This window comes from Chelonia mydas, chromosome 9 (assembly GCF_015237465.2).
Source record: "Chelonia mydas isolate rCheMyd1 chromosome 9, rCheMyd1.pri.v2, whole genome shotgun sequence".
NCBI lineage: Eukaryota > Metazoa > Chordata > Testudines > Cheloniidae > Chelonia > Chelonia mydas.
The window spans coordinates 58007521-58035377 of record NC_057855.1 but is presented as its reverse complement, the minus strand read 5'-3'; the positions used below and the strand labels follow the sequence as shown (position 1 = coordinate 58035377).

General features: G+C 51.5%; 1 protein-coding gene and 1 long non-coding RNA gene across 5 annotated transcripts in view; one reads left to right on the top strand and one right to left on the bottom strand.

Annotated features, from left to right (window-relative positions):
- PHKA1 (phosphorylase kinase regulatory subunit alpha 1) overlaps positions 1-514 on the bottom strand; it is an 81479-nt gene extending 80965 nt beyond the window's left edge. For all 4 annotated transcript variants that reach the window (XM_037909783.2, XM_037909784.2, XM_037909785.2 and 1 more), the window contains exon 1: positions 376-514. In XM_037909783.2, coding sequence (XP_037765711.1) covers positions 376-492 — 117 coding nt within the window. In that variant the 5' untranslated portion in view covers positions 493-514. The remainder of the gene's footprint in view (positions 1-375) is intronic.
- On the top strand, positions 438-27581 carry LOC122461581. Its single transcript, XR_006283548.1, has 2 exons — positions 438-558; positions 25683-27581. It is a non-coding gene; the product is annotated as an uncharacterized LOC122461581 (long non-coding RNA).
- The last annotated feature ends 276 nt before the right edge of the window (positions 27582-27857 follow it).

Here is a 27857-nt window from a genome sequence, read left to right as displayed (position 1 = left end):
AGGGCTTCTTTGAACAGTTCATAGTCCCCTGGTTCCATAGGGCTGAACATCCCTATGGCCTTGGGACCCAGTAAGGGGGTGAGATGCCGAAGTCTATCTGCAAGGTAGGGTGACCAGCTATCCCGATTTTATAGGGACAGTCCCGATATTTGGGGCTTGGTTTTATATAGGCTCCTATTACCCCCCCATTCCCTGTCCCGATTTTTCACACTTGCTGTCTGGTCACCCTACTGCAAGGTCAACCTGGAGCACATTGCAATCCTTCTCAAAGGTAGTGAGGAAGGCATCTATATCATCCCCTTCCTTAAACCGAGCCACCACTTTTATATCAGAGTTCCCTGCAGGCTTAGCCACCCTGGGCCCATCCGCACTCACCCCAGCAGGGGTCTCTCTGCTTCTCAGCTGCACCATCGCCAGTTCATGCTGCCTCTGTCTCTCACGGTCCTGCCGCTCCTTCTCATGGTCCTCCAGCTCTTTCAGTTTCAGTTCCATTTTCCAACTCTAACAGTCTCAGCTCTACCGACCTGAACACGGCTGTGAAGATCCCCTTCTGGTCGGGTAGGTGGGTCCTGGGATCACCTGGGTGGGGTAGGTGGGTCCAGGGCGGGGGGATGTCACCTCTGCCCTGCAACCCTGGGTGCCTTACAATGCCTTGCTGAAGCAGCTCCCACCTTTGCCGCTCACAAACAGCCTTCCAACATGCAAGTCACACGCTGAGTGTCAGTGTGTAACTGCAGCCAGCCAGTTACACCCTGGCTCTCACTACCCTTGATTACACTGCAGAGTGACCCCAACACACCCCCAGTCCCAGATTTCCCCCCAGAAATATATGTCTTGTATTGCCCAGCCCTCTCCTGGACAGTAGAAATATTTTAAGTCCATTATTCCTTTGAGGGAATAATATATTAGCTAATAGAGTTACCCAGAGACTTTCAATTTAAACACACTGGATTAGATAAAACAGTAAAATAAATTTATTAACTACAAAGATATTTTAAATTAGTACAAGTAATGAGGCATATAAGTCAGAAATGGTTACAAGAAAAATAAAGAAAATGTTTGCTAGCACGTAACTTAAACTACATTAGATTCAAGAAAATTTCTCATCACGTGCTTCCAGCAACATTACAGACCAAACTCTTCAGGTCAAGACCCCTCCCACAAAATCCATGACTGTTTCCTTTAGTCTTCTCAGGTGCAGAGAATGTGAGGGGCCAGGAAGAGAGAGCGGTGTCTTGGGGTGCTTGCCCCTTCATTTTATAGTTTCAATACCCCTCTTGAAAAACATTTCCAGCTGGGAATTTGGAGACAAAGTCTGTGTGGAAGGATGTTTTCTCGTGTTTCTTTTTCACCTGTTTGAGCTTCCTGTGTTTACCCTTCCTGCTTGAGGATTCTGTTTACTGCTTCTATACAATTTAAGGCAGACATACACTCTTTTATTCAAGACAGGCCTGTTTGACCAGTTGGCGCTACATGAGTTTTGAACATCATACAGGAAAATCTTATGACCTCACATTTACAATGTTGCCAACTTGCCAACCGTATTTGTTGTCTCTCCCTGCCTGAGGGAGCACAGACAATCCCCCAGCTGTCTCTCCCTGTCTGAGAGGAGCGTGGTCGATTCCACGACTGTCTCCCCCTGCCTGAGGGAAGCATGGATGTTCCCTTGATTGTCTCCCCCTTGCCTGAGGGGAGTGCGGGCGATCGCCTGCCTGTCTGCCTGTGCCTGAGGGGAGTGCGGGCAATCGCCTGCCTGTGCCTGAGGGGAGTGCGGGCGATCCCCTGTTTGTTCCCCATCTCTGAGAGGGTTAAGAGGTGTCTTGATGATGGTTTCTAAGTACCTAGGCATCTGGGGAAGGAGGGGAATATTTTGTAATAGAGGGTTCTTTAATATAACAGACAAAGGCAGATTGCAATGGCTGGAGGCTATAGCTATACAAATTCAGGCTAACAATAAAGTCAACACAGCCTTGTCACTAAAAGCTGCATGGTGTAGACAAGCCCTTAGGTTCACTACAGCTTGGCTGACTAGAATGGACTATGCTTTAACCTTTGTTCCTCTGTGCTAACCTAAGGACTTCCTGTGCCATGTGCCAGTTGCTAATAAACCTGATTGTTTTGACAGTGCTTCTCCAGTGTCACAGCTAATACTGGGTGCGGTGCATTAATCCCTGCAGGATGTACCTGTCTCTACCAGGAGTGAGTCTATTTCAGTTAGACTTGCTGGACCAAATTCACAGTGTGAAGCAGAATGGTTGGAGCCCAGAGATTCAGTCTCAGGAGGAGATGAGGCCATGTGGCCTACCCTGAAGGAAGAGTGGGACCCCTGGGGGGATCAGGCACCACTGAAGGGGGACTCACTTCCAAAGCTGGGGGCATAGCACTGATCCTGTGGATCCGTGGCAGGGGGTAATTAACCACTGGAACAATTTACCGAGGGTGATAGTGGCTTCTCTATCCTTGAAGTCTTTTTATATAAGCTTTTTATATAACAAGGTCAGCTCCCAGACTACTGCACTGGGCAGCACAGCATGGGGAGGAGGTGACCAGCCCTCTGTGGAGAAAGAAGTGGTTTGGGACTATTTAGAAAAGCTGGACGAGCACAAGTTCCATGGGGCTGGATGCGCTGCATCCGAGAGTGCTAAAGGAGTTGGCGGCTGTGATTGCAGAGCCATTGGCCATTATCTTTGAAAACTCATGGCGATCGGGGGAGGTACCGGACAACTGGAAAAAGGCTAATGCAATGCCCATCTTTAAAAAAGGGAAGAAGGAGGATCCAGGGAACTACAGGCCAGCCTCACCTCAGTCCCTAGAAAAATCATGGAGCAGGTCCTCAAGGAATCAATTCTGAAGCACTTAGAGGAGAGGAAAGTGATCAGGAACAGTCAGCATGGATTCACCAAGGGCAAGTCATGCCTGACTAATCTAATTGCCTTCTATGAGGAGATAACTGGCTCTGTGGATGAGGGGAAAGCAGTGGACGTGTTGTTCCTTGACTTTAGCAAAGCTTTTGACACAGTCTCCCACAGTATTCTTGCCAGCAAGTTAAAGAAGAATGGGCTGGATGAATGGATTATAAGGTGGATAGAAAGCTGGCTAGATTGTCGGGCTCAACGAGTAGTGATCAATGGCTCCATGTTTAGTTGGCAGTAGAGCCCCAAGGGTCAGTCCTTGGGCTGGTTTTGTTCAATATCTTCATTAAAGATCTGGAGGATGGCATGGATTGCACCCTCAGCAAGTTTGCAGATGACACTAAACTGGGAGGAGTGGTAGATACGCTGGAGGGTAGGGATAGGATACAGAGGGCCCTAGACAAATTAGAGGATTGGGCCAAAAGAAATCTGATGAGGTTCAACAAGGACAAGTGCAGAGTCCTGCACTTAGGACGGAAGAATCCCATGCACCACTATAGACTAGGGACCGAATGGCTAGGCAGCCGTTCTGCAGAAAAGGACCTAGGGGTTACAGTGGACGAGAAGCTGGATATGAGTCAACAGTGTGCCCTTGTTGCCAAGAAGGCCAATGGCATTTTGGGATGTATACGTAGGGGCATTGCCAGCAGATCGAGGTACATGGTCGTTCCCCTCTATTCGGCATTGGTGAGGCCTCATCTGGAGTACTGTGTCCAGTTTTGGGCCCCACACTACAAGAAGGATGTGGAAAAATTGGAAAACATCCAGCGGAGGGCAACAAAAATGATTAGGGGACTGGAACACATTATGAGGAGAGGCTGAGGGAACTGGGATTATTTAGTCTGTGGAGGAGAAGAATGAGGGGGGAATTTGATAGCTGCTTTCAACTACCTGAAAGGGGGTTCCAAAGAGGATGGATCTAGACTGTTCTCAGTGGTAGCAGATGACAGAACGAGGAGTAATGATCTCAAGTTGCAGTGGGGGAGGTTTAGGTTGGATATTAGGAAAAACTTTTTCACTAGGAGAGTGGTGAAACACTGGAATGCGTCACCTAGGGAGGTGGTGGAATCTCCTTCCTTAGAAGTTTTTAAGGTCAGGCTTGACAAAGCCCTGGCTGGGATGATTTAGTTGGGGATTGGTCCTGCTTTGAGCAGGGGGTTAGTCTAGATGACCTCCTGAGGTCCCTTCCAACCCTGATATTCTATGATTCTATGATTCTAGCTCAACCAGAAGCTATGGGCTTGATGAGAAATCAGTGTAGTTCCCTGGCGTGAGTTAGACAAGAGTGTGACATTGCACTCCATAATGTTTTATGGAAATATGCTTATGAGTGTGAATATGATGTAACTGGAATATGCTTCATGCAAAAGGTCTCGTTAGGTATCATAATAAAGGTTATAACCTTTATGTATGTATCATTCTTGTATCTGAAACTAGGAATATAAAGTATAACTCTGAGGTCCTATCGTAATTATGCAAAGCGTGGGCCATTAATGGTGGTTTGGAAGCTTGATGGCTCTCATTGACTAGGACAATTGGTTGTAAATGGTCTGTTTACTTGCAAACCTTCCTGGGTGCCTGTGGGCCAGCCCTGGAAGAATGGTGGCTGGGGTCTCACAGGACATGTGACCATGTCACCTGATACTGGAATCCATCTTAAACCTGGTGCTTTTCCATTTAGAAGGCGGGGTGGGGACCCAGAGAGACAAAAGATTCCCGCCTTGTGCCAAAGCTATAAAAGGGGGTGGAACAGAACAAAGAGGGCTGCCAGTCATGAGAACACCCCTGTTTTCCACCTAAGACGTCTGCTGGAACTAACAAGGACTATACTGGGGAAAGGATTGGGCCCAGACTAGGAAGTGTTAGAGAGCTTATTCCTTCACTCTCCCACTTCCCTGGTCCTTCTCACATGAACAGAAAGCAACAATACCTGAAGTCTGAAGGTGCAAACAATTCAATGTTTATTGGGGTGAACTTTCAGCAAGCTTAAATCCAAGTTCCTTTTTCCCTATTTTCAAATCGCAATTTACTTCCTGTTTGCCCCTAATTTAGATAGTAATATTCTGAGCTATACCTTAACCAATCATTCTACTGAAATTTACCTTACCAATCCTAACATATTGTAACATTATTAGCTAACCAATTATATTCCACCACCTTAATTAGTTTACTCCCAGCAAAATTAATTATACAGCAGACAGAAACAATCACAGAACCAGACAGAGACCATGCAAATAAACAATAGTAAAGGGGGAACTATAATGATAAAACAATATAGAAGTAAGGATTTTACAACTACATCTATAAAGACATAAGGGTTTTCCAGCTGTGTCTATTGATAAGTGAGTTGTTACCAAACTGAAAACGACCAAACTAAATTTTCTTTTACATCTTGAATCTAGGCTCTTCCCTTTCTTTGGAGGTGATAGATCGGACCACCTTCTTCACAGCCCCAGATTGCCATATTTCAGTGTGACTAGTTTGGAATGTGAGGGTGTGACCATTTGCTTCCCAGTTTATGGCTGCCTCTGCTGCTTACCCAAAGGCCTTAGCCTAAGAACAGGGCTTCAGACTGTCACAGTGAGAGAAAGCCCTTACACAGATTCTTTCTTTTATACTTCTATAACTAGCTAAATGATAAACATATTCCTAAATTCTTAAAGTATAGGCCTTTACAGGCAGGCCTGAATATCTATATCCTAACAGGAAGGAGTCTAGTCTGTGAAAGAAGCTTATTGGAAAAAGAAAAGGAGTACTCATGGCACCTTGGAGACTAACAAATTTGTTTGAGCATAAGCTTTCGTGAGCTACAGCTCATTTCACAAGTACTCCTTTTCTTTTTGTGGATACAGACTAACACGGCTGCTACTCTGAAGCTTATTGGAACATCTGTGAGGGTGAGGTTTTACCTGTAAACAGTTTCTTAATGTATTAGGCTTAGATTTGCAAGTTTTTGCTTTATTATCCTTGGCGACTTTCTTTGTTCTGTCTATTATTACTTGAAACCACTTAAATCCTACTTTTTATACTTAATAAAATCACTTTTGTTTATTAGTAAACCCAGAGTGATTAATACCTGGGGGAGCAAACAACTGTGCATATCTCTCTATCAGTGTTAGAGGGCGGACAGTTTTATCAGTTTACCTGTATAAGCTTTATACAGTAAAACGGATTTATTTGGGGTTTGGATCCCACTGGGAGCTGGGTGTCTGGGTGCTGGAGATAGGTGACCTGCTGAGCAGTTTTTGGTTAAAGTCTGCAGCTTTGGGGGCGTGGACCAGACCTTGATCTGTATTGCAGTAGGCTAGCAAGTCTGGCTCAACAAGACAGGGTTCTGGAAGTCCCAAGATGGCAGGGAAAATGGGCTCAGAGGTAATCTCAGCACGTCAGGTGACAGTCCCAAGGGGGTCTCTGTGACCGAACCTGTCACAAGGAGGTCAGACTAGATTATCACAATGGCTCCTCCTGACCTTAGACTCGATGAATCTCTATGTTGTGGATGGAGCAGCCTTGCTCAGCACCAAGAAACTCACAACCCAGTGACTGCACAAACCATCCCTAGGGAGTTTATAGATTAGAGCTGAACCTGCTGAGATCAGCCACCAGGTGGCAGTGCGAGTACAGCAAACTCAGCCCTTGCACTGGAGCCAGGCAAATGGGAAGTTACAGGTTGGAGTCCTGGGCCCTGTTTTGTGCCAGCCTGCACAAGTAGGGTTGCCAACTTTCTAATCACACAAAATCAAACACCCCTGCCCTGCCCCTTCTCAGAGGTCCCGCCCCCGCTCACTCATTCCCCACCCTCACTCACTTTCACTGGGCTGGGGCAGGGGACTGGGGTGCAGGAGGGGGAGGGCTGCGGCTGTAGGTGCGGGCTCTGGGATGGGGCCAAGGATGAGGGGTTTCGGGTACGGGAGAGAGCTCTGGGCTGGGGCAGGGGGTTGGGGTACGGTGGGTATGGGCTTTGGGCTGGAGCTGAGGGCTCTGGTTGGGGCCAGAAATAAGGGTTCAGGGTACGGGAGAGGGCTCCAGGCTGGGGCAGGGGCTTGGGGTGCGGGAGGGGGGTGAGGACTCTGGCTAGGAATGCAGGCTCTGGGGTGGGGGCGGAGATGAGGGATTTGGTGTGCAGGAGGGGGCTGGGACAGGGTGTTGGGGGAGTGTAGGCTCTGGGAGGGAGTTTGGTTGTACGAGGGGACCCTGGTCTAGGGAAGGGGGTTGGCGCATGGGAGAGGGTATGGGGTCCCAGCAGCACTTACCACAGCTCCTGGGAAGTGGCTGCCAGGTCCCTGCAGCCCCTAGATGCATGGGCAGCCAGAGAGGCTCCATATGCTGCCCTCAAGCCAGCAGGCGCCACCCCTGTAACTCCCATTGATTGTGGTTCCCGGCCAATGGGAGCCAGCCTTTGGGGCATAGGCAGCGCGCTGAGCCTCCCTGGTCTCCCATGCATCTAGGGGCTGCAGGGACCTGGTGGCCGCTTCCAGGAACTGCGTGAAGCTAGGGCTGGCAGGGAGCCTACCTTAGCCCCAGGCCCCTGCTGCGCTGCCAACTGGACTTTTAATGGCTCGGTTGGCAAACTGGATGCCTTGACACCCTACTGCCAAGTGATGGGAGCAGACTTATGGCAGCATCTGTTCTGGGCTGTGGGCCATCCGTACTGAATGTGGGGATCACCCCCTACCAGGCTCCTGTAACTGAATTTTGCAGTGGGCTTGGGGCGGGTGTTGGAACCTGGGACATGTATTGAGACCCAAAGCAGGAGTCCCAGTCCCATGTAGGGCAGAATCTTTGCAATGCAAAGCCATGCAAAGCATGTTAGAGGATCAGGGATGGGGGCAGCTGTACAGCAGGATCACTTACAGTAACAGCACCCCCTGAGGTCAGCCTTTCCCCAGGGCTGGGCAGGCACATCCCCAGCGTGTGGCTGTACCTTACAGTGCAAAATGCTTTGCACACTACTGCTGCCCTAAGCACCACAACTCCACCTCCTCCAGGCTGGCCCTGGCCCTTGGAGCAGTGCAGCTGGCCAAACTGACACGGTGCCTTTAAAGCTGGGCAAAGAACTGTTGCTGAGCACACTTAGGCCACGTGGGATGAGTTCAGCACTGCTCAGGATCAGGCCTTGCATGCAGGAAACTATCCCCCTGCCTCACTTGGCACAGAGCCGGCCTGCGTGTGCAGGAAGGAGCTAGGCTTATGTGCTGGCAAAGAGAAACCACAGGTGTTTATCTGTTGGCCTGAGACGAGTTTCTTTGGCTTTCCAGCTAAGCCACATCAGTGGGCCTGGTGCTATCGGCTCAGTTACCTCTTCAAAGTGGTATGGCCTGAGCCTGCTAACCCGCAGTGTTTGCAGTTCAGACTGCACAGAGGCTGGGTCCCTAACTGGCTGTGGGGGAGCTTGTGGAAACCAAGCGGTCGTGCACTGACCTTCTGCTGACTGCTGAGATTCTCCACATTGTCGTTCCCACGCGCCCTGCCAGCAAACCTGCACGTTAGAATGGTCCCACTAACACACGTTCCCTGGGAACACAGGCCAGAGGGGCTCAGTTCGCAGCCAAGGGGCTATTGGGGGATGTGGGTATTTGCCCAGCCCTGATGGTGACTAACACATCCCAGCTCCTAGGCACAGCTGTCTCGGGTGCCCAGAGCTGATCAGCTGGAGGGTTGGATTGCTGGGGAAATCAGGGAGCGACTGCTTTCTGCTCCCTTCAGAAAGAGTCAGGAAGTCACAGACTTTCAGGCCAGATGCATTTATTGTTTGGTCAAGCAACGTGGGTTCAAACAGTCTGTGAGGTGCAGTACTGGGGCACCCAGCATGCTGCATGTGACACAGCCAGCCAGGAGCCTTGGGGGATCCAGGGCTTTCCAGTAAGAAGTCCATGTTTACCCCAGGTGCCACCCTGGGGTTCCTGCAGGGGCAGCTTTGGGTGCTACCCATCACCTTGCAATGGGGGAGTGTGGAAACCCCCAGCTCAGGAGGATATCCCCCCAATAGATTTCCAGCTGGCACCTAGAGCCTGTCCCCAGGGGCAGGCTGGAAATCTGCCCATCCCCTGGGGAGGAAGAGGGTGGGATGCTTTCTTGGCTTGGCAGGAAGGCACAAAAAGGATCCCTCTGCTGGGTAGGGCTGTGGGAACATTTCCTTTGGGCTGACTCTGAGGAGGGATTCAGCCCCTATAGAATATCAGAGTTGGAAAGGACCTCAGGAGGTCATCTAGTCCAACCCCCTGCTCAAAGCAGGACCAATCCCCAATTTTTGCCCTGGATCCCTAAATGGCCCCCTCCAGGGCTGAACTCACAACCCTGGGTTTAGCAGGCTAATGCTCAAACAACTGAGCTATCCTTCCCCGCCATAGAGTGGCAACAGCTTGCACATGTGGCTCCTTTAAGAGCCCCAGTTTTCCTTGCACAGAGCAATGCCGGGGCCAGGAAGGGTCTGGTCTCCCAGCTGTTGTTGGGGTTCTCCCTGCGTTCTCAGCCCCCATTCAGTATCAGGTGCAACAGCAGTCCCTGCGAGCAGCTTGGGTCTGTGCAGGCTTCGCTGTGGGAGCCCCCCAGATGGCTGCTGCTGGGGGGGGGGTGCTGGGTCAGGCTTGGAATTCGCCCCCGCTGGGACTATGAATACTTTCCCCTTCACCGAGAGTGCACATGAGGGGACTGGGACACACTCCCACCTATGTGGGGAGGCTGGAGCCCTCTGGGTCATGTGTCTCACAGTCCCACCCCAGGGGCAAGTATTGATGGCCTCCAGTCTGCAGATGCTCTGAGCCTGGGGGTAGATGGGGAGCATTGTCTCCAGCCGGGATTGCATCAGCTTCCAGCTTTCAGCACTCATACTGTGGGGGAGCACAGTGCCCATTCCTGGGGAGGAAAAGCAGCCGTGAGCCTAGGGGGAGTGTACATTACCCCTATACCCTGGGCAGCAGGCTCTCCTGATTGCATGCCCCCATCCTGCTCCCCAATTCATCTCCATCCCCTGCACACCCACCATCAGTGCCCCCACCTCAACAGAGTGAACTGTAGAAACAGGCCCAAACCCAGTCCCCAGCTCCAACCACCTGCAAGTCAGGGCTGGGGGGGGACAGACAGCTTCAGGACTAAGGGGCACCAGCAGAGCTGAGTGTGGGGAACCCAGGGCTGGAATAGCAGGGGGCTGTGGCTCGGGACTGAGGGGCACTGGCACAGCTGCGGGGGGGAACTCAGGGCTGGAATAGAAGGGGGCTGTGGGTCGGGATTGAGGGTCACCAGCAGAACTGTGCATTTGGGGAGCCCAGGGCTGGGTTAGCAGGGGGCTGCAGGTTGGGATTGAGGGGCACCGGCAGAGTTGGAGTGGAAAGCCCAGGGCTTGATTAGCAGGGGACTGCAGGTTGGGATTGAGGGGCACCGGCAGAGTTGGAGTGGAAAGCCCAGGGCTTGATTAGCAGGGGACTGCAGGTTGGGATGAGGGGCACCAGCGGAGAGGAGTGGAAAGCCCAGGGCTGGAATAGTAGCTCTCCTCCCGGCACTCCAGACTCACCTGCACATCTTGGTGCTGCACTCCAGGCCGTGCTGGCAATAGGCTCCCAGTGGTTTGCTGCCCACCATCCTCCAGAAGGGCGTCATCCTGACTGCTCGGTGGTGTGCGGGTCCCGCATCAGGGCCTGACTTGAGAATGGCAGGTGGGGAGGAGACCTGGCTGGCTGTGGTGCTGAGCAACATCCTGCTCCCAGCAGGGCCTGATGTTCCCTAGAGTGACAGGAGAGGGCTGGAAGGAGAAGCATGGGCCTGGCCCAGTCAGCCCCACAGAGGGAGTTGCTAGGGCTCACCTCCGTCCCAGTGCACAGCACTTCTGGCCCCCAACTCCTCTGGGGCTGGCATCACGTCAGCACTAAACTCCACAATGGGGCAGGCCAGTCACAGCATGGGCTCTGTGATCCAGAGGCCCTGGGACAAGGAGAACTGGAATGGGAGAAGCACCAACATGAGAGGTGGCCACCTGGCATTCCAAGGCGCAGGTTGGGATGGGGCAAGGGGAGCTCTGGGCTGGGTCTGGGAGAAGCTCAGGAGGGCACAGCCCCATGCCCCCCCAGCTCAGTGCAGGGACCTCCTCCTCCTCAGTCATCACCTTTCCTCTAATGCCCAGCCTGGTGAGCAGACTCCAATGGCTGTGGTGGGGATCTAACATCAAGACAGCTGGATCAGGCCCTGGCTGTGGTGTAGAGAGAGCCAGCAGATGGAGCAAGCAGGGAGTTCCCCAACTGAAAGACCCACGGTCAGCCCCAGCCACCTGGAGGCTAGTTATGATGGGCAGTCCATGATGATGGTGGGGCAGTACAGGGCTCTCTGGGGGAAGCACTTGGCTCTGATATCTCAGAGAGCCTCACATATTGGTGCCCAAAGTCCTGCCCCCATGCCCATCGCCCCGTGTAACTGAGGCACAGAGGGATCAAAGCCACTCGCGTAGGGACACACACAGAAGCAGTGTCAGGGCCATGAATAGAACCCAGGCGTCCTCTCCTTCTCTGCTCTGCTAGATGGCAATGCCTCTTGGCTGGGTGAGAGCGCCCCCTGGAGCTGCAGAGGAGTATGTATCATGTGCCTGTTAAACCCACAGATCAGTGTCACCCCAGCCACAGGACTAGGACATGCAGGCTGGCGGGGCTGGGCTCCAGCAGCATGGTAGAGGATAGGGTGACCAGATAGCAAGTGTGAAAAATCAGGACACGGGGTGGCGGGTAATTGGCACCTATATAAGAAAAAGCCCCAAATATCGGGACTGTCTCTATAAACTCGGGACATCTGGTCACCCTAGTAGAGGAAGAGATCCTGGGTGGCAGTAAGAAGCAGGTGGGAGGGACCATGCTGGCCACAACCCTGCAGTGCAGCTCTGTCCCTGTGCCTGGGGTCACCATCCAGCAGCCCCAGCTGTGTGAGTCCCACTGATGCTGGTGGGATGGGCCAGATCTCCCTGTGGCCTCACAGTCAGAGAGGGAGGGAGCAAGATGGTCCCAGCATAGGCAGGAGTGGGCTCCAGCATTGTCCACTTGTCTGGGATTTCTGGCTATGGTCCCTACACCGAGCAAAGGGTGAGAATCATAGAATCATAGCAAAGTAGGTCTAGAAGGGACCCCGAGAGGTCATCTAGTCCATCCCCCAGCACTGGGGCAGGACCAAGAGAACCTAGACCATCCCTGGCAGTGTTGGCCAGCCTGCTCTTAAACACCTCTAGTGACGAGTGCTCTCTGTAGCACCCTAGTCACTTAGGCAACTGCCTAACAGAGATTGCAGACTTAATTGGGTCAATTAGCCTGTTATGGTGGGGATTGTTGACACCTGGGGCAATGGTGAGACTAATGATGTAATTAGCTCAATAAGGAGAAGATCTATAATGTGGAAAACAGCAAGTAAAGTGGGAGAGTGCAGAGAGGGAGCTGGGTGTGGAGAGAAACTGGGTGGGAGGCTGCTCCCGACATGCCTATACTGTTGTAATGCCTGGAATCTAAAGATTAAAGATACCCAAAGCAATGGCCACTGCATTTGCTGTGAGTAAGAGGCCACTCCAATGGGCTAGGCAGTGAGCACAAGCTGAGGGTGCACTCTGTGGCATGGGGATCCCACAACCTCCCTTGGAAGCCAATTCCAGAGCTTAACTACCCTGAGAGTTAGAAAGTTTTTCCTAATATCTAACCCAAATCTCCCTTGCTGCAGATTAAGCCCATTACTGCTTATCCTACCTTTAGTGGACACGGAAAACAATTGATCCCTGTCCTCTTTAGAACAACCCTGAACGTATCTGAAGACTGTGATCAGGTTCCCTCTCAGTCTTCTTTTCTCAAGATTAAACGTGCCCGGGTTTGTAGCCTTTCCACGTAGGTCAGGTGTTCTGAAGCTTTTATCATTTTGGTTGCTCTCCTCTGGACTCTCTCCAATTTCTCCTGGACAATTTGTACTGGACACAGTACAGCTAAGGCCTCACTAGTGCCAAGTGGAATAGGACAATTACCTCCCATATCTTACATATGACACTTCTGTTAATACACGCCAGACTATTAGCCTTTTTCACAGCTGCATCACTTCATTGTCTCATATTCAATTTGTGATCCATTATAAGGGCCAGATCCTTTTCAGCGGTACTTCTATTCCCCATGTTGTAGTTGTGCATTTGATTTTTCCTACGTGTAGTACTTTGCACTTGTCTTTATTGAATTTCATCCTGTTGAATTCAGACCAATTCTCCAATTTGTCAAGATCATTTTGAATTCTAATCCTGTTCTCCAAATACTTGCAACCCCTCACCCCAGCTTGGTGTCAGCTACATATTTTATAAGCATACTATCCACCCCATTACCGAACATATTGAATAGCACTGGACCCAGGACTGACTCATGTGGGACCTCACTAGATACACCCTCCCAGTGCAACTGCTATCCATTGATAACTAGTCTCTGAGTAGTCTCTCAATCAATTACCTTACAGTAATTTCATCTAGACCAAATCTCCCTAGTTTGCTTATGAGAATATCATGTGGGACTTATCAAAAGCCTTACTAATGTCAAGATATATCACATCTACTGGTTCCCCCATCCATTACACCAGTAATCCTGTCAAAGAAAGAAATTAGGTTATTTTGGCGTAATTTGTTCTAGACAAATCCATGGTGGCTATTCCTTATAACCCTATTATCCTCCTGGTGCTTACAAACTGATTGTGTAATAATTTGTTCCAATAACTTTCAGGTACTGATGTTAAACTGACTGGTCTATAATTTCCCAGTTCCTCTTTGTTCCCCTTTTTAAAGACAGATACAGGTATATTTGCCCTTCTCCAGTCTTTTGGGACCTCAAAGATAATTGCTAGTGGTTCCGAGATTGCTTCAGCTAGTTCCTTAAGTACCCCAGGATGAATTTCATCAGGCCTTGTCGACATTAATACATTTAACTTATTCAAATATTCTTTAACCCGTCCTTCCCCTATTTGACTTGCATTCCTTCCCCCTTGTTAATATTAATTATGCTGAGCATCTGTTCTCCATTACACTTTTTAGTGAAGATTGAAGCAAAATAGGCATTAAACAGCTCGGCTTCCTTGATGTCATCAGTTATTAAATCTCCTTCTCTACCAAGTAAAGGACCTACATTTTCCTTCATCTTTCTCCTGCCCCTAATGCAGGGGTGGGCAGACTACGGCTCTCCTGCCCAGCAGACCTTTTTACCTGGCCCACAAGCTCCTGCCAGGGAGCGGGGTTGGGGGCTTGCTCCACTCCACCCGGCATGCCAGCCAGGGAATGGGTCAGGGGCTTGCTTGCTCCGCTCATCCCGGAGCTCCGGCCGGGGAGAGGGTGGAAGGCTTGCTCCACTCCACCCAGTGTGCCGGCCGGGTAGCCAGGGTTGGGGGCTTGCTCTGCTCTGCCTGGCACTCCCCAGCCCCCGACTCACAATTCTACTATCTTTCTGCACCCACAGAACCACGCTGCAGGTGTAACTTCACCACACTGCTTCAAATATGCAATGTAGGTGAGTTTACACCTGTCTCTGCCTCTTCTTGTCCATATGGGCTCGGGCTAGAGTGCCATGGCTCAAAATTGTCAGGAGCACTGACGCCCAACAAATCCAGGCTACAGAGAGGGCCCAGTTTTTTCACAGTGCGTGCAATCTTGTAAAACAGCAGTTTGAAATAAGAGCAGCAGTCAGGGGAGTATCACGGTATTCAAGGAGTACAATTTGAGTTGCCATTTTTCAACAAAACATCCTAATGTATCTTTATTAAATAGAAATAAACTCTGCATCACTGAATTGTTAATTTTGTGAGCATTCATGGCCCTCCATACAATTTCCATACCCATATGCGGCCCTCATGCCAAAAAGTTTACCCACCCCTGCCCTAATGTATTTAAAGAGCCTCTCCTTATTGCCCTATATGTCCCTCGCTAGGTGTAACTCATTTTGTGCCTTAGCCTTTCTGATTTTGTTCCTACATGTTTTGTTTCTCCTTAGCAATTTGTCCATGTTTCCACCATGTAGGATTCCTTTTTGATTTTCAGGTCATGAAAGAGCTGATGGAACCATATTGACCTCTTCATATTCTTCCCATCTTTCCTTCACATTGGGATAGTTTGCAATTGTGCCTTTAATACTGTCTCCTTGAGAAACTGGCAGCTCTGCAGAATTCTGTTTTCCCTTAGATTTTCTTCCCGCAGGACCTTACCTGCCAGTTCTCTGAGTTTGTTAAAGTCTGCTTTTTGAAGTCCAATGTCCTTATTCTGCTGCTCTCATGCTCAGGACTGCCAGTTTTGGTTGGACGTATTCCTGGAGGTTTCACCACATGACATAATCTCTAATTAAAGATTAATTTCTGGCAACTCCAGGACAACTCTGAACTCTAATTCTAGTTAGAACTAAGTTAGAACTAGAACTAAGCAACTCTACTCATGCTTCCTTTCCTTAGAATCATGAAATCTATCATTTCATGATCACTTTTACCCAAATTGCCTTCAACCTTAAGATTCGCTACCAATTCCTCCCTGTTGGGCAGAATCAAGTCTAAAACAGCTGTCTCCACTTTCTGAAACAAGACATCATCTCCACACTCCAAGAACTTATTGGAAATTTGTTGTTTTGCCATATTTCTTTTCCTACAGATGTCTGCATTGTTAAAATCCCGCATTACTACCAGGGCTTATGTGCTGGATATTCTGTTATTTGTTCTAGAAATGTCTCATTCACCTCCTCTTCCTGATTTGGTGGTCTGTAGCAGACCCCTACCATGATGTAGTTCCTGTTTTTCACCCTATTTATCTTTATCCCAAGCCTCTTAACTGGTCTGTCTCTCACCTCCTTCATGACCTCAGAACAAGTGTATATATTTTTGATGTACAGTGCAACCCCTTCTCTCTTTTTACCCTGCCTGTCCTCCCTGAACAAGTTGTACCCCTCTATACCAATATTCCTGTCATGAGATTATCCCCCCAAGTCTCTGTGGTGCCTATTAAGGAATAATTTAGCTTATAAATTAATACTTCCAATTCTTCCTGTTTATTCCCCATACGCCTTTCATTTGTGTACAAACATCTAAGATGTCAAGCAGATTTCCCCACTCTTTTCCCTCTTGTTGTTTTTATGACCTTGTTGTAATTTTCCATGTTCCCCCAAAATCTAACCCTCTGTTAAGGTGGGTACTGACCTGTGAGTTTTTATCACCTGCCCCTTTACAACCTCATTTAAAACCCTCCTCCCTAGAGCGGCAAGCTGATGCGCGAAGTTGCTTTTCCCCTTCTCGGTCAGGTGGAGCCATCTCTTCTCAAGGATGGGGAGTTGTGTCTCTGCTGGGACCTTTGGCCAGAAGGCCACTCACAGCGCTAGGGAAGTGGTTCACTCATCACTTCAAGGTGCCTGGCATTGGGGGTGTAGGCATGGATCTGCCCTGTGTGGGGAGACCCCGGCATGTGGCGCTGATCCATACACATGCACCCAGAGCCTCAAAGGGAGTATGGGGAGTTAGTCATCTAAATACCGACATTGAGGATGTGGCCTCAGCATGGAGTTACTCAGCAGGAGGAAAGGCAGATAGGTCAGAGTGGGAATGGGGGAATAGTCTGCACAAACTGGGCTATGAGCTTTCCTTAGTTAAGCCCTGTTGCAGGAGCAGCTCCCCCCATCTGCATGGCTTCTCAGGCTTTCTAAACTCTGAGCTCCATGCCTCATTTCAGGACAGGATGAAGGGACAGTCAGCATGGATTCACCAAGGGCAAGTCATGCCTGACCAACCTGATTACCTTCTATGATGAGATAACTGCCTCTGTGGATATGGGGAAAGCAGTGGACATGATCTATCTTGACTTCAGCAAAGCTTTTGATACGGTCCCCCACAGTATTCTTGCCAGCAAGTTAAAAAAGTATGGATTGGCTGAATGGACTATAAGGTGGACAGAAAGCTGGCTAGATTGTCGGGCTCAACGGGTAGTGATCAATGGCTCGATGTCTAGTTGGCAGCCGGTATCAAGTGGAGTGCCCCAGGGATCTGTCCTGGGGCCGGTTTTGTTCAACATCTTTATTAATGATCTGGATGATGGGATAGATTGCACCCTCAGCAAGTTCACAGATGACACTAAGCTGTGGGGAGAGGTAGATACACTGGAGGGTAGGGGTAGGGTCCGGAGGGACCTAGACAAATTGGAGGATTGGGCCAAAAGAAATCTGATGAGGTTCAACAAGGACAAGTGCAGAGTCCTGCACTTAGGACCGAAGAATCCCATGTATTGCTACAGGCTGGGGACTGACTGGCTATGCGGCAGTTCTGCAGAAAAGGACCTGGGGATTACAGTGGACGAGAAGCTGGATATGAGTCAGCAGTGTGCCCTTGTTGCCAAGAAGGCTAATGGCATATTGGGCTGTATTAGTAGGAGCATTGCTAGCAGATCGAGGGAAGTGATTATTCCCCTCTATTCAGCACTGGTGAGGCCACATCTGGAGTATTATGACCAGTTTTGGGCCCCCCACTACAGAAAGGACGTGGACAAATTGGAGAGAGTCCAGTGGAGGGCAACGAAAATGATCAGGGGGCTGGGGCACATGACTTACGAGGAGAGGCAGAGGGAACTGGGCTTATTTAGTCTGCAGAAGAGAAGAATGAGGGGGGATTTGATAGCAGCCTTCAACTACCTGAAGGGGGGTTCCAAAGAGGATGGAGCTCAGCTGTTCTCAGTGGTGGCAGATGACAGAACAAGGAGCAATGGTCTCAAGTTGCAGTGGGGGAGGTCTAGGTTGAATATTAGGAAAAACTTTTTCACTAGGAGGGTGATGAAGCACTGGAATGGGTTACCTAGGGAGGTGGTGGAATCTCCATCCTTAGAGGTTTTTAAGGCCCAGCTTGACAAAGCTCTGGCTGGGATGATTTAGTTGGGGTTGGTCCTGCTTTGAGCAGGGGGTTGGGCTAGATGACCTCCTGAGGTCTCTTCCAACCCTAATCTTCTATGATTCTGTGACATCAGCAGAGATGAGCAAGAAGATCAGGTCTGGAATAGCAGAGGGCTGTAGGTTGGGATTGAGGGGGACCGGCAGAGCTGTGTCTGCCAGAAGCACAGGGCTGGGATAGCAGGGAGCTGTGGGTTGGGATTGAGGGGCACTGGCAGAACTGTGTGTGGAAAGCCCATAAAGTACAGTCTCTCACAGGCACAGGTAGGATCCAATAGTGCCCCGTGGGAGAAGCAGTCTGGGGAAAGGAGCTGGGTTCACAGCACCAGACCCTCATGCAACATCTTTGCAGGCAGTCGAAACCCCTGGGTCCTGCTGCCATGACTTGGAATCCCATGAGAACCCCTGGCCCCAGGCTGAGTGAGGCTGCTAGGGCTTCCTGCTTCTGTTTGCCAGTCCCAGGGAAAGCAGAGGGAGTCTTAAGGGGCTGTCTGAGTTCTGTGCTGCTGTTTGCTGAGGATCCCTGGGTAAAACTGCAGCCAGACTGGGGGAGCGCGTGCCTGGTTACCCAGGTCCCTGTGTGAGCCTGCCTGGATGGTCTATGCTTAGAGCAGGTGCTGGGAGTTCTGGATTCAACCCCTGCCTCAGTCTCAAACTCCCTGGGTGGCGCAGCAAGTCCCCTTCCCAATCCGTGCCTCAGTTTTCAGTGTAACATGGGGCTAACAACAGTATTGCCCTCTCTTGAGGGGTGTGGGGCTGTGCAGAACTGGGATTCTCTGGGGACCAGTCCCATAGAAATGCCTGTAAATAAATATCTGAGTGGGCCCCATCCTGCTCTCAGTGGCACTGGTGTAAATCCAGAGGAGTTCAGCATTTGTGGAGCTCCAGCTTCTCCATTCTGGCAACAGTTTCCTCAGTTCCAGTTCCTACTGTGTGGCCCCCTCTCCCCCACGCCCTGCTGTTGAAGGGCGCTGGAGCCACATGCTGAGAATCCCTAACTTGGGGAGAGCCATCCCTCCTTGCACTGCGGTTCGCCCATGCAGTCTCCCCACCGTGACAGCAGAGGAATTGTCCCTTTAAGCAGTGCCAGGCCTATAGCACCCTGTGCCCACCTCACCCACCAAGGCTCTGGCTCTCTGTATGGGTCTAAGCCTCTGACTAAGCTCTGGGCTTGGGGCAGGTGGCAGTGCTCTCCCTTGGCAGTCACCCAGTGCACACATTGATATTAATATCTGGTGAGCCCTTTCCAGGGCAGCCTGCTCCACTGCAGAGCCAGAGTGGCTCCAGATTCACGCTGGTGTCCCCTGAGCAACACTCAGCCCGTAATCCCCCATGCTCTGTGCAAACAGACCAGACTCACCTGCCAGGAGCTGAGCAGCAGCAGCACGACACAGATGAGCAGTGCCCTCCTGGTGCCTGCACCCCAGAGCACAGAGGGGAGCCCGCTGGCCATGCTGCCTCTGTTCACGGCTGGGGAAGGGGGCAGGTGTACTTACAACCCTGGTGCTGCCCACCCAGCACACACCAGCCACTAGCCCTGGGCACCTATGTGCTTCCTCCGTCCCCCTGGGTTTCCTGGCACCCGTCTCTCCTGTGATCAAATATTTGACAGGTGCCTGCTGTTTGGTAACTGCCTTGCTCCTGCCTTTTATCCAGCCTCCCTGCTGTCCCTCCCCCCCGTGGCCGAATCCACAAGGCTCCAGGCCAGCTCCCCAGCCAGCCCCTTGCGATCCGGAGAGATGAGGATCCACCACGGGGGGGCACACAGCTGAGTGACCCAGCAGGGCAAGGGAGATTTGGCCCCCAGCACACAGCCCGAGTGCTCCTGGACTCTATACCACTGAGCACACCTGCCCCCTCAGCCACTGGGACTGGCCCTGTTTTCCCAGTGCAAGGCCAATGCCCACATCAGGCCAGGGAGTCTGGGGGGCAGTGCTTTGGTGACTGCAGTAGGATCAGGCTCTGCATGCTCTCCAGGCTATAACAGAACCAGCGTGGCCTAGCAGACCAGGTCCTGGGCCAGGCGCCTAGACAGCTGGATTCTAATCCCAGCTCTGCTGCTGGATGACCTCAGGCAAGTCCTGTTGTTTCTCTGTGCCTCACTTTCCCCTCGCGCCCCTTGTCTATTTAACCCATGAGCTCTTTGGGGCAGGGTCTGTCTCTCACTAGCTGTGTGTGCAGCTCCCAGCACAACAGCCACTGCGCCAACTCAGGGTTATTGTCACACGAAGAGGAATTAGAGACAATGGTGGAAGCTGGTGTGATTCCGTAGGGCATTACTTAGTGCCAGGGGCACAAGGGGTTAACCCAAGCTCTGCATCCCCCTCCGCTTGCACAGAGGCTCACGAAAAGCTGCTGTGTGGGGTAGAGTTCATAGATTGTAAGTCCATATGAGACCCTTGTGATCATCTGTCTGACCTGCAGAACACAGAACAGAGATCTGACCTGGGTTTGGTTTGCCAGGTTAACTGACTTTGATCAGCCAGTTTCCAAGCTGGAATTAATCAGTGCAATTAAGCTAACAACATGGAGGTTGATGCTGGGTGAAAGGCCAAGCATGGCTTAAAAGCTCCAAACCTTCCTCAGCGAAGCATGTGGAATCCCTGGGCCAGAGCAGCATGCTGGGCCCTGAGTGCTACAGGGGTAGCTGTGGACTGAGCTGGCATTTCAGGCAGCTCATCTGAGAGCCCAGCTGGGGGAGCTGCCACCACCCATTCCAGTTCAGGAGGCCAAAGAGTATTGGCCATTGGGAGGCAACAGGAATTTCTAGAGTGAGCTGCTAATTTAGCAGCACATTGGTGCTAATCCAGAAGCCCACCCACCCACCTGCTGCCTCTGGGCCACAAACCAGACCCCAGGGTGCAGCTAAAAGGGGTAGAGTCCAGCCAGGGGCTGCGGAGAGCCATTTAAAGTTGGGGGCCATCAGTTCCCCCCAACTCTCCTCTTCCCCTCCCAAGAGTTGCTGCCTCTGCCCCAGCAGCTTGAACCTGTGATCCCCTATGTCCATCCCCTCCAAATCTGCGAGTGGCTGTGTGACCTGGCATGCAGGGTTGCAGCACCACTTAGGTTTGGCCTGGCCCAAAAGTGGTCCTGCCATGGCCTGGGCCAGGGGGCCCTCCAGCTCTGCAGCTGAGTGTCCCAGCTGATCCTGAACATCTGCCACTGGGCTTCCCTCTCTGGGTCAAGGTAACGTGGTTTGGAGGAGCTTTGCTGCTGCACCAGCCACGCAGCCCCAGCAGGCAGGTAGTGCTGGAACTGACCTCCCATGACCCCTGCCCATGGCTATGCCCACCTGCCCTGCTAAGTTGGGCCCTCAGTGCTGACTAGCAGCCTCTTGAGGAAATATTACTTTGTAGAGATGCAACATCACCACACGATGCTGAGTCATGACCTAGCATCCCAAGGCCCCCCAGGAAATCCAGAACCCAGTCCTGCTCAGCGTGTCCCTGCCTGTCCTCCCCTAGTCAGGGATACAGGACCCAATGGCCTGGAGAAAACAGCAGGTTGAAGGCCATTTCACCCATCTACAAGGCAGATGGTTGGGTGGCTGGGCCTCATATGATGCCCGATCTCCAGGTGCTCCATCCCGAGGGCCCATGATGCCATTCTCGCTGCAGTGCAGGAGTCTGCTGTGCTGCCCCAGTGTGGCATTTCCTGGCAGCATGTTCCTTACCCCAGCGGGAAGAGTGTGCCACCTGCAGCTCAGCTTTCTCCCCATGGCCATGTCCCTGCTCTTTCCCCATTTAACATACCCATTACCGACCTAGCATTGTGCAGAGCTCCACTCCTGGATGTGAAAGGACCCAACTGGCCTTTGCATTGACGCAGCCCAGGGCCAGACTCTGCTATGTAGCATCAGTTGCTCAGTATTTGCAGCTATGTCACTGAGGGCAGAATCTGGCCCTGGGACTGTGGTCTCCCGTTCCTGTCATTACCTGGGGGCTGGCTGACCCTCAGAGAGGTGCCCTGGCAGCTTTCAGGAGTGATACGATCACCAAGGCCTTCCCACCCAACATCCGACACCAGGACAGCAATGACACAGCCCTCCTGAAATGCTCTGCTGGTCGATCTGGAGTCTGTCCTTGATGACAGCCAGGGAGCCTGCTCACCTTCCGATGGTGCTCCCTGGGCAATGCATGGGCTTCACGGACAAGGCTCACCAGCTGCCCCGAGGTCACAGTCTCCCCCCACACTTGGAACCTATCCAGGTGATTTATGTAATGAAGGTGATGGTGAGCCAGGCTAGACTCTGGCTCCCTGGCACTAGCTGTGCTGACTCTGCAGTGTTGACAGCTACAGGGAGCAGCCCTGCCTCTGCCACACATTGGGACAGAGCTGTGAAGGAGCTGTTTCTACAGTCACTTTCCAGAGGAGAAGCTGCCAACAACACAGAAGAGAGCGTGTCCTTAAGGAAGGGTCCTTGCCTTAGCTGGGGACCTGCTGTGGGGACAGGTTTGGAGGGTGGGGGGCATAGATCAAGCCTTTCTTTCCCATGCCTATGGCTTGCATTTGAAAAGGCCAAGCCCAGAGCCCACTGGACCAACTCTCCAGCACACACCAGAGCTGGGCTAGGAGCTGGGACTGCATAGACCCAGCACATTGCACCATCTCTGGTCGAAATGATTCAATATGCTCTTGTTTAATAATTGACCAGGCCAATTCCCAGGCTGTGCCCTCACCAGCTATCAGGACAGGTTTATTTACCACTGAGAGATCACTGGAGCTAAAAAAAAACCCTAATCTGCTTCCCCTGCTCTGACCTGAGGCCATGTGACTGGGATGGGGCAAGGGTTTGGGCTTTTGGCTGCTGGACTAACTCTCAAAGAGCCACAGGAAGTTGAGATCACATCACTCTGAGTCTGGATAGCTGTAAATAGCCAGGCAATGAGCATGAATGGGGCCCTCGGACAGCCCTCAAGTGAACAGCTTTAGCCTAGATGGGGGTTTTGCAGGCGCAGCAAAGCGTGTTGATGAGTATCGCTAAGGCGTTCCCACTCTTTGGCCTCCCACACCACTAACAGCACAAACCCACACAGCTTGTCAAGGGGGACATCTGCTCACCGGGAGCCAGGACCAGATCAAACCCTTAAGCAGAGCTGAGGCCTCCTGGGAGTCCAAGCAATTTAGAGTAGGGCACCCCTGAGCCCCTCCCAGACACCCAAAATGGGAATCAGAAGAAAGAAAGAGCCAGATCCTGCCCCCACTCTGGCTGCACTGGGCTACTCTGACTTAACAGGCTGATCTGTGATCTGCCCAGCCCAGAGGAATCCTCGGGCTCTGTGAACACAGGGGTGCAGCCAGTGAAAGTACCATGGCCAGAACACTGCTGCTTTTCAGTGATCTACAGCTGACAGAATGGCTGCAGAGACATAAGTCAGAACAGCCCTGGGGCTGTTCGAGGTTGTGCCAGGGCTGGACTGTCCCCTCGTTGCCCCAGGATCTAGGCATAAATCCACCTTTGCCCCGTCCCTCCACTGATCAAAGCAGAGCTCAGCTGAGGACTGAGCCCACATCTAGTTCGGGGGTGGTCCTGGCCCTTCCTTAGCCCAAGTCCCCAGACTATGCCTCTGTTTCCATTTCTCTGGACCTGATGGATAACACACGTGCCAAGCTATTGCCATAGACTTTGCCCACTCACCTCCCATATGTGACAGTCCACAGACCCATCTCCTTCCCAGCTGGCTCCATCCCCTCCCCTTTCCCCCATAGCACCCAGCCCCTTCCCTGCTGAGAAACACAGACCTCAGACAGGCCCTGTCATGCCTGTCCCTTCCCTTGTACTTCCTTCCCCATGAGCTACCAAACAGCCACCAGCTGGTAGCAACCATCAGTCATTAGTAACCAGGATAAGCAACTAACACTCAGCTTCAGGCCCCACTAGGGCTGTTTTTGCAGCTGGGAATAGCCCGACTGCGGCATGCTCCTGTCATGCCCCTTCTCCTGGGCCATGCCCCTACGCTGGACAGGTGTGAGGGGTGCACAACCGTCTTCCTGCTCTACTCCACCCAAGGAAGCTGATGTCTTCCCCAGTGGCTAGTTAAGTCAGCTTTAGATGTTATTGTGTTATTGGTCAAAGCCAGCCCCTCAGTGAGTCTCTGGGAAGTGGAGGAGAGGCCCCCCTGCTCCTGCTCATACAAGCCCTGTAATGTGGGAGGTGAGTAGCCATCACTATATCCTGTAAGCCCCTGAGATCACTACAAACACACAGGCTGACCCTTCACTGGAGGTCAACAAATGGAGGCACCAGAGAGTACACTGCAGGTGGCACCTCTGCTGGATGCCCAAGAAGCAGCATGACTGATAGAGAGATGCCCCCACTGAGGCATTTCTCTGAGCCCATCACCATGATGTCTGGCTGCAATGCTGACTTGTGGGAGGGATGGAAGGGCAGCCCTTGACAGTAAGACTGTAGAGCAGGCTGGGCAGTAACACAGACACCCAGTTGGCAGGAGAACAAGAGCATGAGTGAGGAGCATCAATCCATTTGGCAGCTGAATCTGGTGCAGAACATGATGGCAGCCTGTCTGCTAAAGGGAATGCCCCACTGCCAGCCTGCTCATGAGCTGCACTGGATGCTGCGGGAGCAGTGTTTAAGGTGTTGGTTTTATTCTAGAAAGCCCACAGAATTAGAATCTATATTCCTGAGACCATGCTCCCCTTTCCCTTCAGCTCAGGACCCTCCCCCTAATATTGTTATGTTAGAAGGTGTCAACTACTACCTTGATCTATAGACAATCACAGACCTGATTAAAACTGATGGGTGTGCTAACCATCCTTCATTCAAGCTGAATGGAAGGAGCAATTAAATGCCCCTTTATGGAATGAGATAGCTGGAGACAATAGAAGCCACTGCCCATGGCAATTGGCTGCATGACACAGCCTGAGCAGGACTAAGCCATGTGGTCTGAAGGGTATCCCCAGACTGGCTGCAAATGCAGGAGCTAGCAGGGGACTGCTTGGCAAGCTAGCTGTGTGTGAGAGGTAGAAAGACAGACAGAGATGCAGTCATGAGCATGGCCCGGGGAGAAAGGTAGGAGACAGAGCTCCTTGGGCACAGGACTGGCTGGAAAGGCAGACTTTGAAATTGTGAGCAAGGAAACTGCCTGCTGCTGTTTGTTCCTGCTGTGTTCAGGGAACCAGGACTGCATGAACCACCAGTGTAAACAAACAGGATTGCACACAAAATACCCACCTCCTCTCACTGATTTCTGCTCCTACTGGAAACAATCCAGCAAGGCCTAAATATTGGCAAACCGCTCAGGCCAAGAGGCAACAATCTAGAAGACTGGGGGCTGCTGTCAGGGCATTCTCCCCAAGGGCCCCTCACATTAGGATTCTCCCTGAGGGCCTCTTACCTCCCTCCTGTCTACAATAGCCCAAATCTGTCAGCCTTCAGGACAGGTATGTGTCTGGGAGAAGGCTGCTGTGGAGTGAATATCACCTTGAGGGAGCGCTGGGGAGTTGGTTTGTCCCTGCTCTGCTGCATGGCGATTTTCAGGATTATCAGACCCTTTGCAGGGTTACCCTTCAGATTTCCCTGGGACGGAGCAATCAGTTCTCTCACTGGAGCCCAGCAGGATGAGGGAGCCACCTCCCCCTAATGCCAGACAAAGCCATGAACTAAACACGTTGATTTCCAGGGGAGGGTCAGGATAGCTGCAGGCAGCTGTCCCTCTGGCAGAGAGTAACTGGGTGCGGTACCCTGCAGGGAGTTGCTGCTAGTGATTTCAGACTGAAGTGCCTGGGTCCAGCCCCAGTTAACCGTAATGACCATTAGCATTTCTCTCTGTTGCTATGGCCCTCTCCTTTCTGCTCCACTCCTCTGAGCACTGCTATGTAGTCTTGAATGTAACCTTGCAGGTACTACATCATTATCCCTATTTTACAGATGGGGAAACCGAGGCACGGAGCAAGTTAAGGGCTGGATTCACTGTTGCCTTAGAGCCTATTTGCACCAGCTGCACTGGCACAGAGGGGCCATAGGGGAGGCATGGGCCCCTCTCAGCGAAGGATCCTAGCACAGGCCTGCACTCAGCTCTGCTGGAGCAGCCCTGGCATCGAAGGGCACGCTGGGGTGGGCCAGGGCACTCAGTGATTCTCAGCCCCTGCAACCGCCCATTGGCAAACTACCTCCCTGTGGCTGCATGCTGGGACGAACTAGACTTCATGTGAGTTGGCCAAGATCACACTGAGCTTGTGGCAGGGCCAAGGCTTGATTCCAGATGTCCTGAGTCCCAGCCCAGTGCACCATTTGTACAGGGATGGAAGGGCACCAGCTCCTCGACCTCTTGAATATCAGTGAGCAGCTCCCTGGCATATCTGGCTGGCAGTGGCAGGATCTCAGCATCCACTGATGGCACTTTCCCTGTGTCCCTGAAACCAGCACCCTTTGCAGACTGCCCCCTCTCCCTGCACCCACACGCCAGCTAAACCATTGGCAAGGTGGGACAGCCCCAGTCCGAAAGCTCCATGGCCCCCCTTTCCTGACCATGCCCTTGGATCCTCCCATGGCTTCCTGGCCCTATAGGAGCAGGACAAACTTACCAGCCTCCCACCAACTCATCTGAACCGTAGATCCAACCATTCAGCTGCCACAGATATGGCCAGCTGCAGCAACATTGCCCTTCCACTCTCCCTTGGCAACCCCACGCAGCCGCCAGCTGAGACCAGTGAATTGTGGCCCAGTGGCTAGGGCCCTGCACTGGCAGCCAGGAGACCATGAGGAAGTCACTCCACCCAGATCCGTGGAAGTTAGGAGGCTCAATATCTCTGAAGAACTGGGCCTGCCCCTCTCTGTGCACACTTTCCTCTCCCACCCTTTCTCTGCTTTATCAGTTTTGGCTGTAAACCCTTTGCGGGAGGGACTGTCTCTTCCAAGGTGTTCATGCAGTACCAGACTCCCTGGGCACTGAATAAAGCTGAAATAGAGCAACGAGAAGCCAGTTTTAATGCTGTGCTAATATTCTCCAAACAGTCTGCCCAGCATGCAAAGATTTCCAATGGGAAGTTAGCACATGGATTTTCAACATGACCGTCCTCACACCACATATGGGCTCGCACACCCACCCTCCTCTGAGCAGGCAGGGGGCAGATAAGCTGCCATACATATATTTTCTTTGGATCCAAACCCCTTGATCCCACTGGATAATAGCTCAGAAAAACTCTGCAGCAATCAGCATGATGAAAGCCTATGGCACTACCTCATAGCCTCTAGGAAATGCATCACCAAGCCATGACTCACAAGAGAAACATCCATGTTGGAGAGATGACTATGTAAATATCTCTGCAAATGCAGGCTAAGCAACAAAATGCAGCTCGACTCAAGCAATCTCAGGGCCCATTCAATGACAGAAGGTAGGGCGACCAGATGTCCCGATTTTACAGGGACAGTCCCAATTTTTGGGCCTTTTTCTTATATAGGCTCCTATTACCCCCACCCCATCCCAATATTTCACACTTGCTGTCTGGTCACTCTAACAAAGAGGTAGTGGCAAACCATTACTTAGGAGAACAACAGTCAAGGGGCTTAAACCCTGTGCCCGAACACTTCTACAATGGACTCAGTTACACATGGAAATTGTAGGCCATACTCTGGACAGGTAACTTTTATGCACCTAAAGGAAGCTGCAACTTGCTGTGCACCTTTGAATCTCTGACTGTACCTGAATCGAACATTCACCTGTAGAGCTTCCTAGATACCTATGTAACTGGCATGTGTAGCTGTGATCCTGTCTACTCAATTATCTAAACAATCCTTTCAAACCTGTCCATTTGTGTTTCAAAGATCTCAAAAAGAATACAGACTAACACGGCTGTTACTCTGAATCAAAGATCTCAGTGCACTTTACCAAAGTGGATACCAATCATTATCCCCATTTCTACAGAAGAGGAAACTGAGGCAAAGGGAGGGGAAGCAACAAGTTCATGTTGTGAGTCAGTGGCAGGATCCCTGACACCCACTCTGGTGCCCTGTCCTTGACCAAGGGGTCCCATATGACAGATGCTTGGGGGGCTGCTTGGCAATGAGTCACAGACTCAGTACCATTCCTAGTGGTGTGGTTTT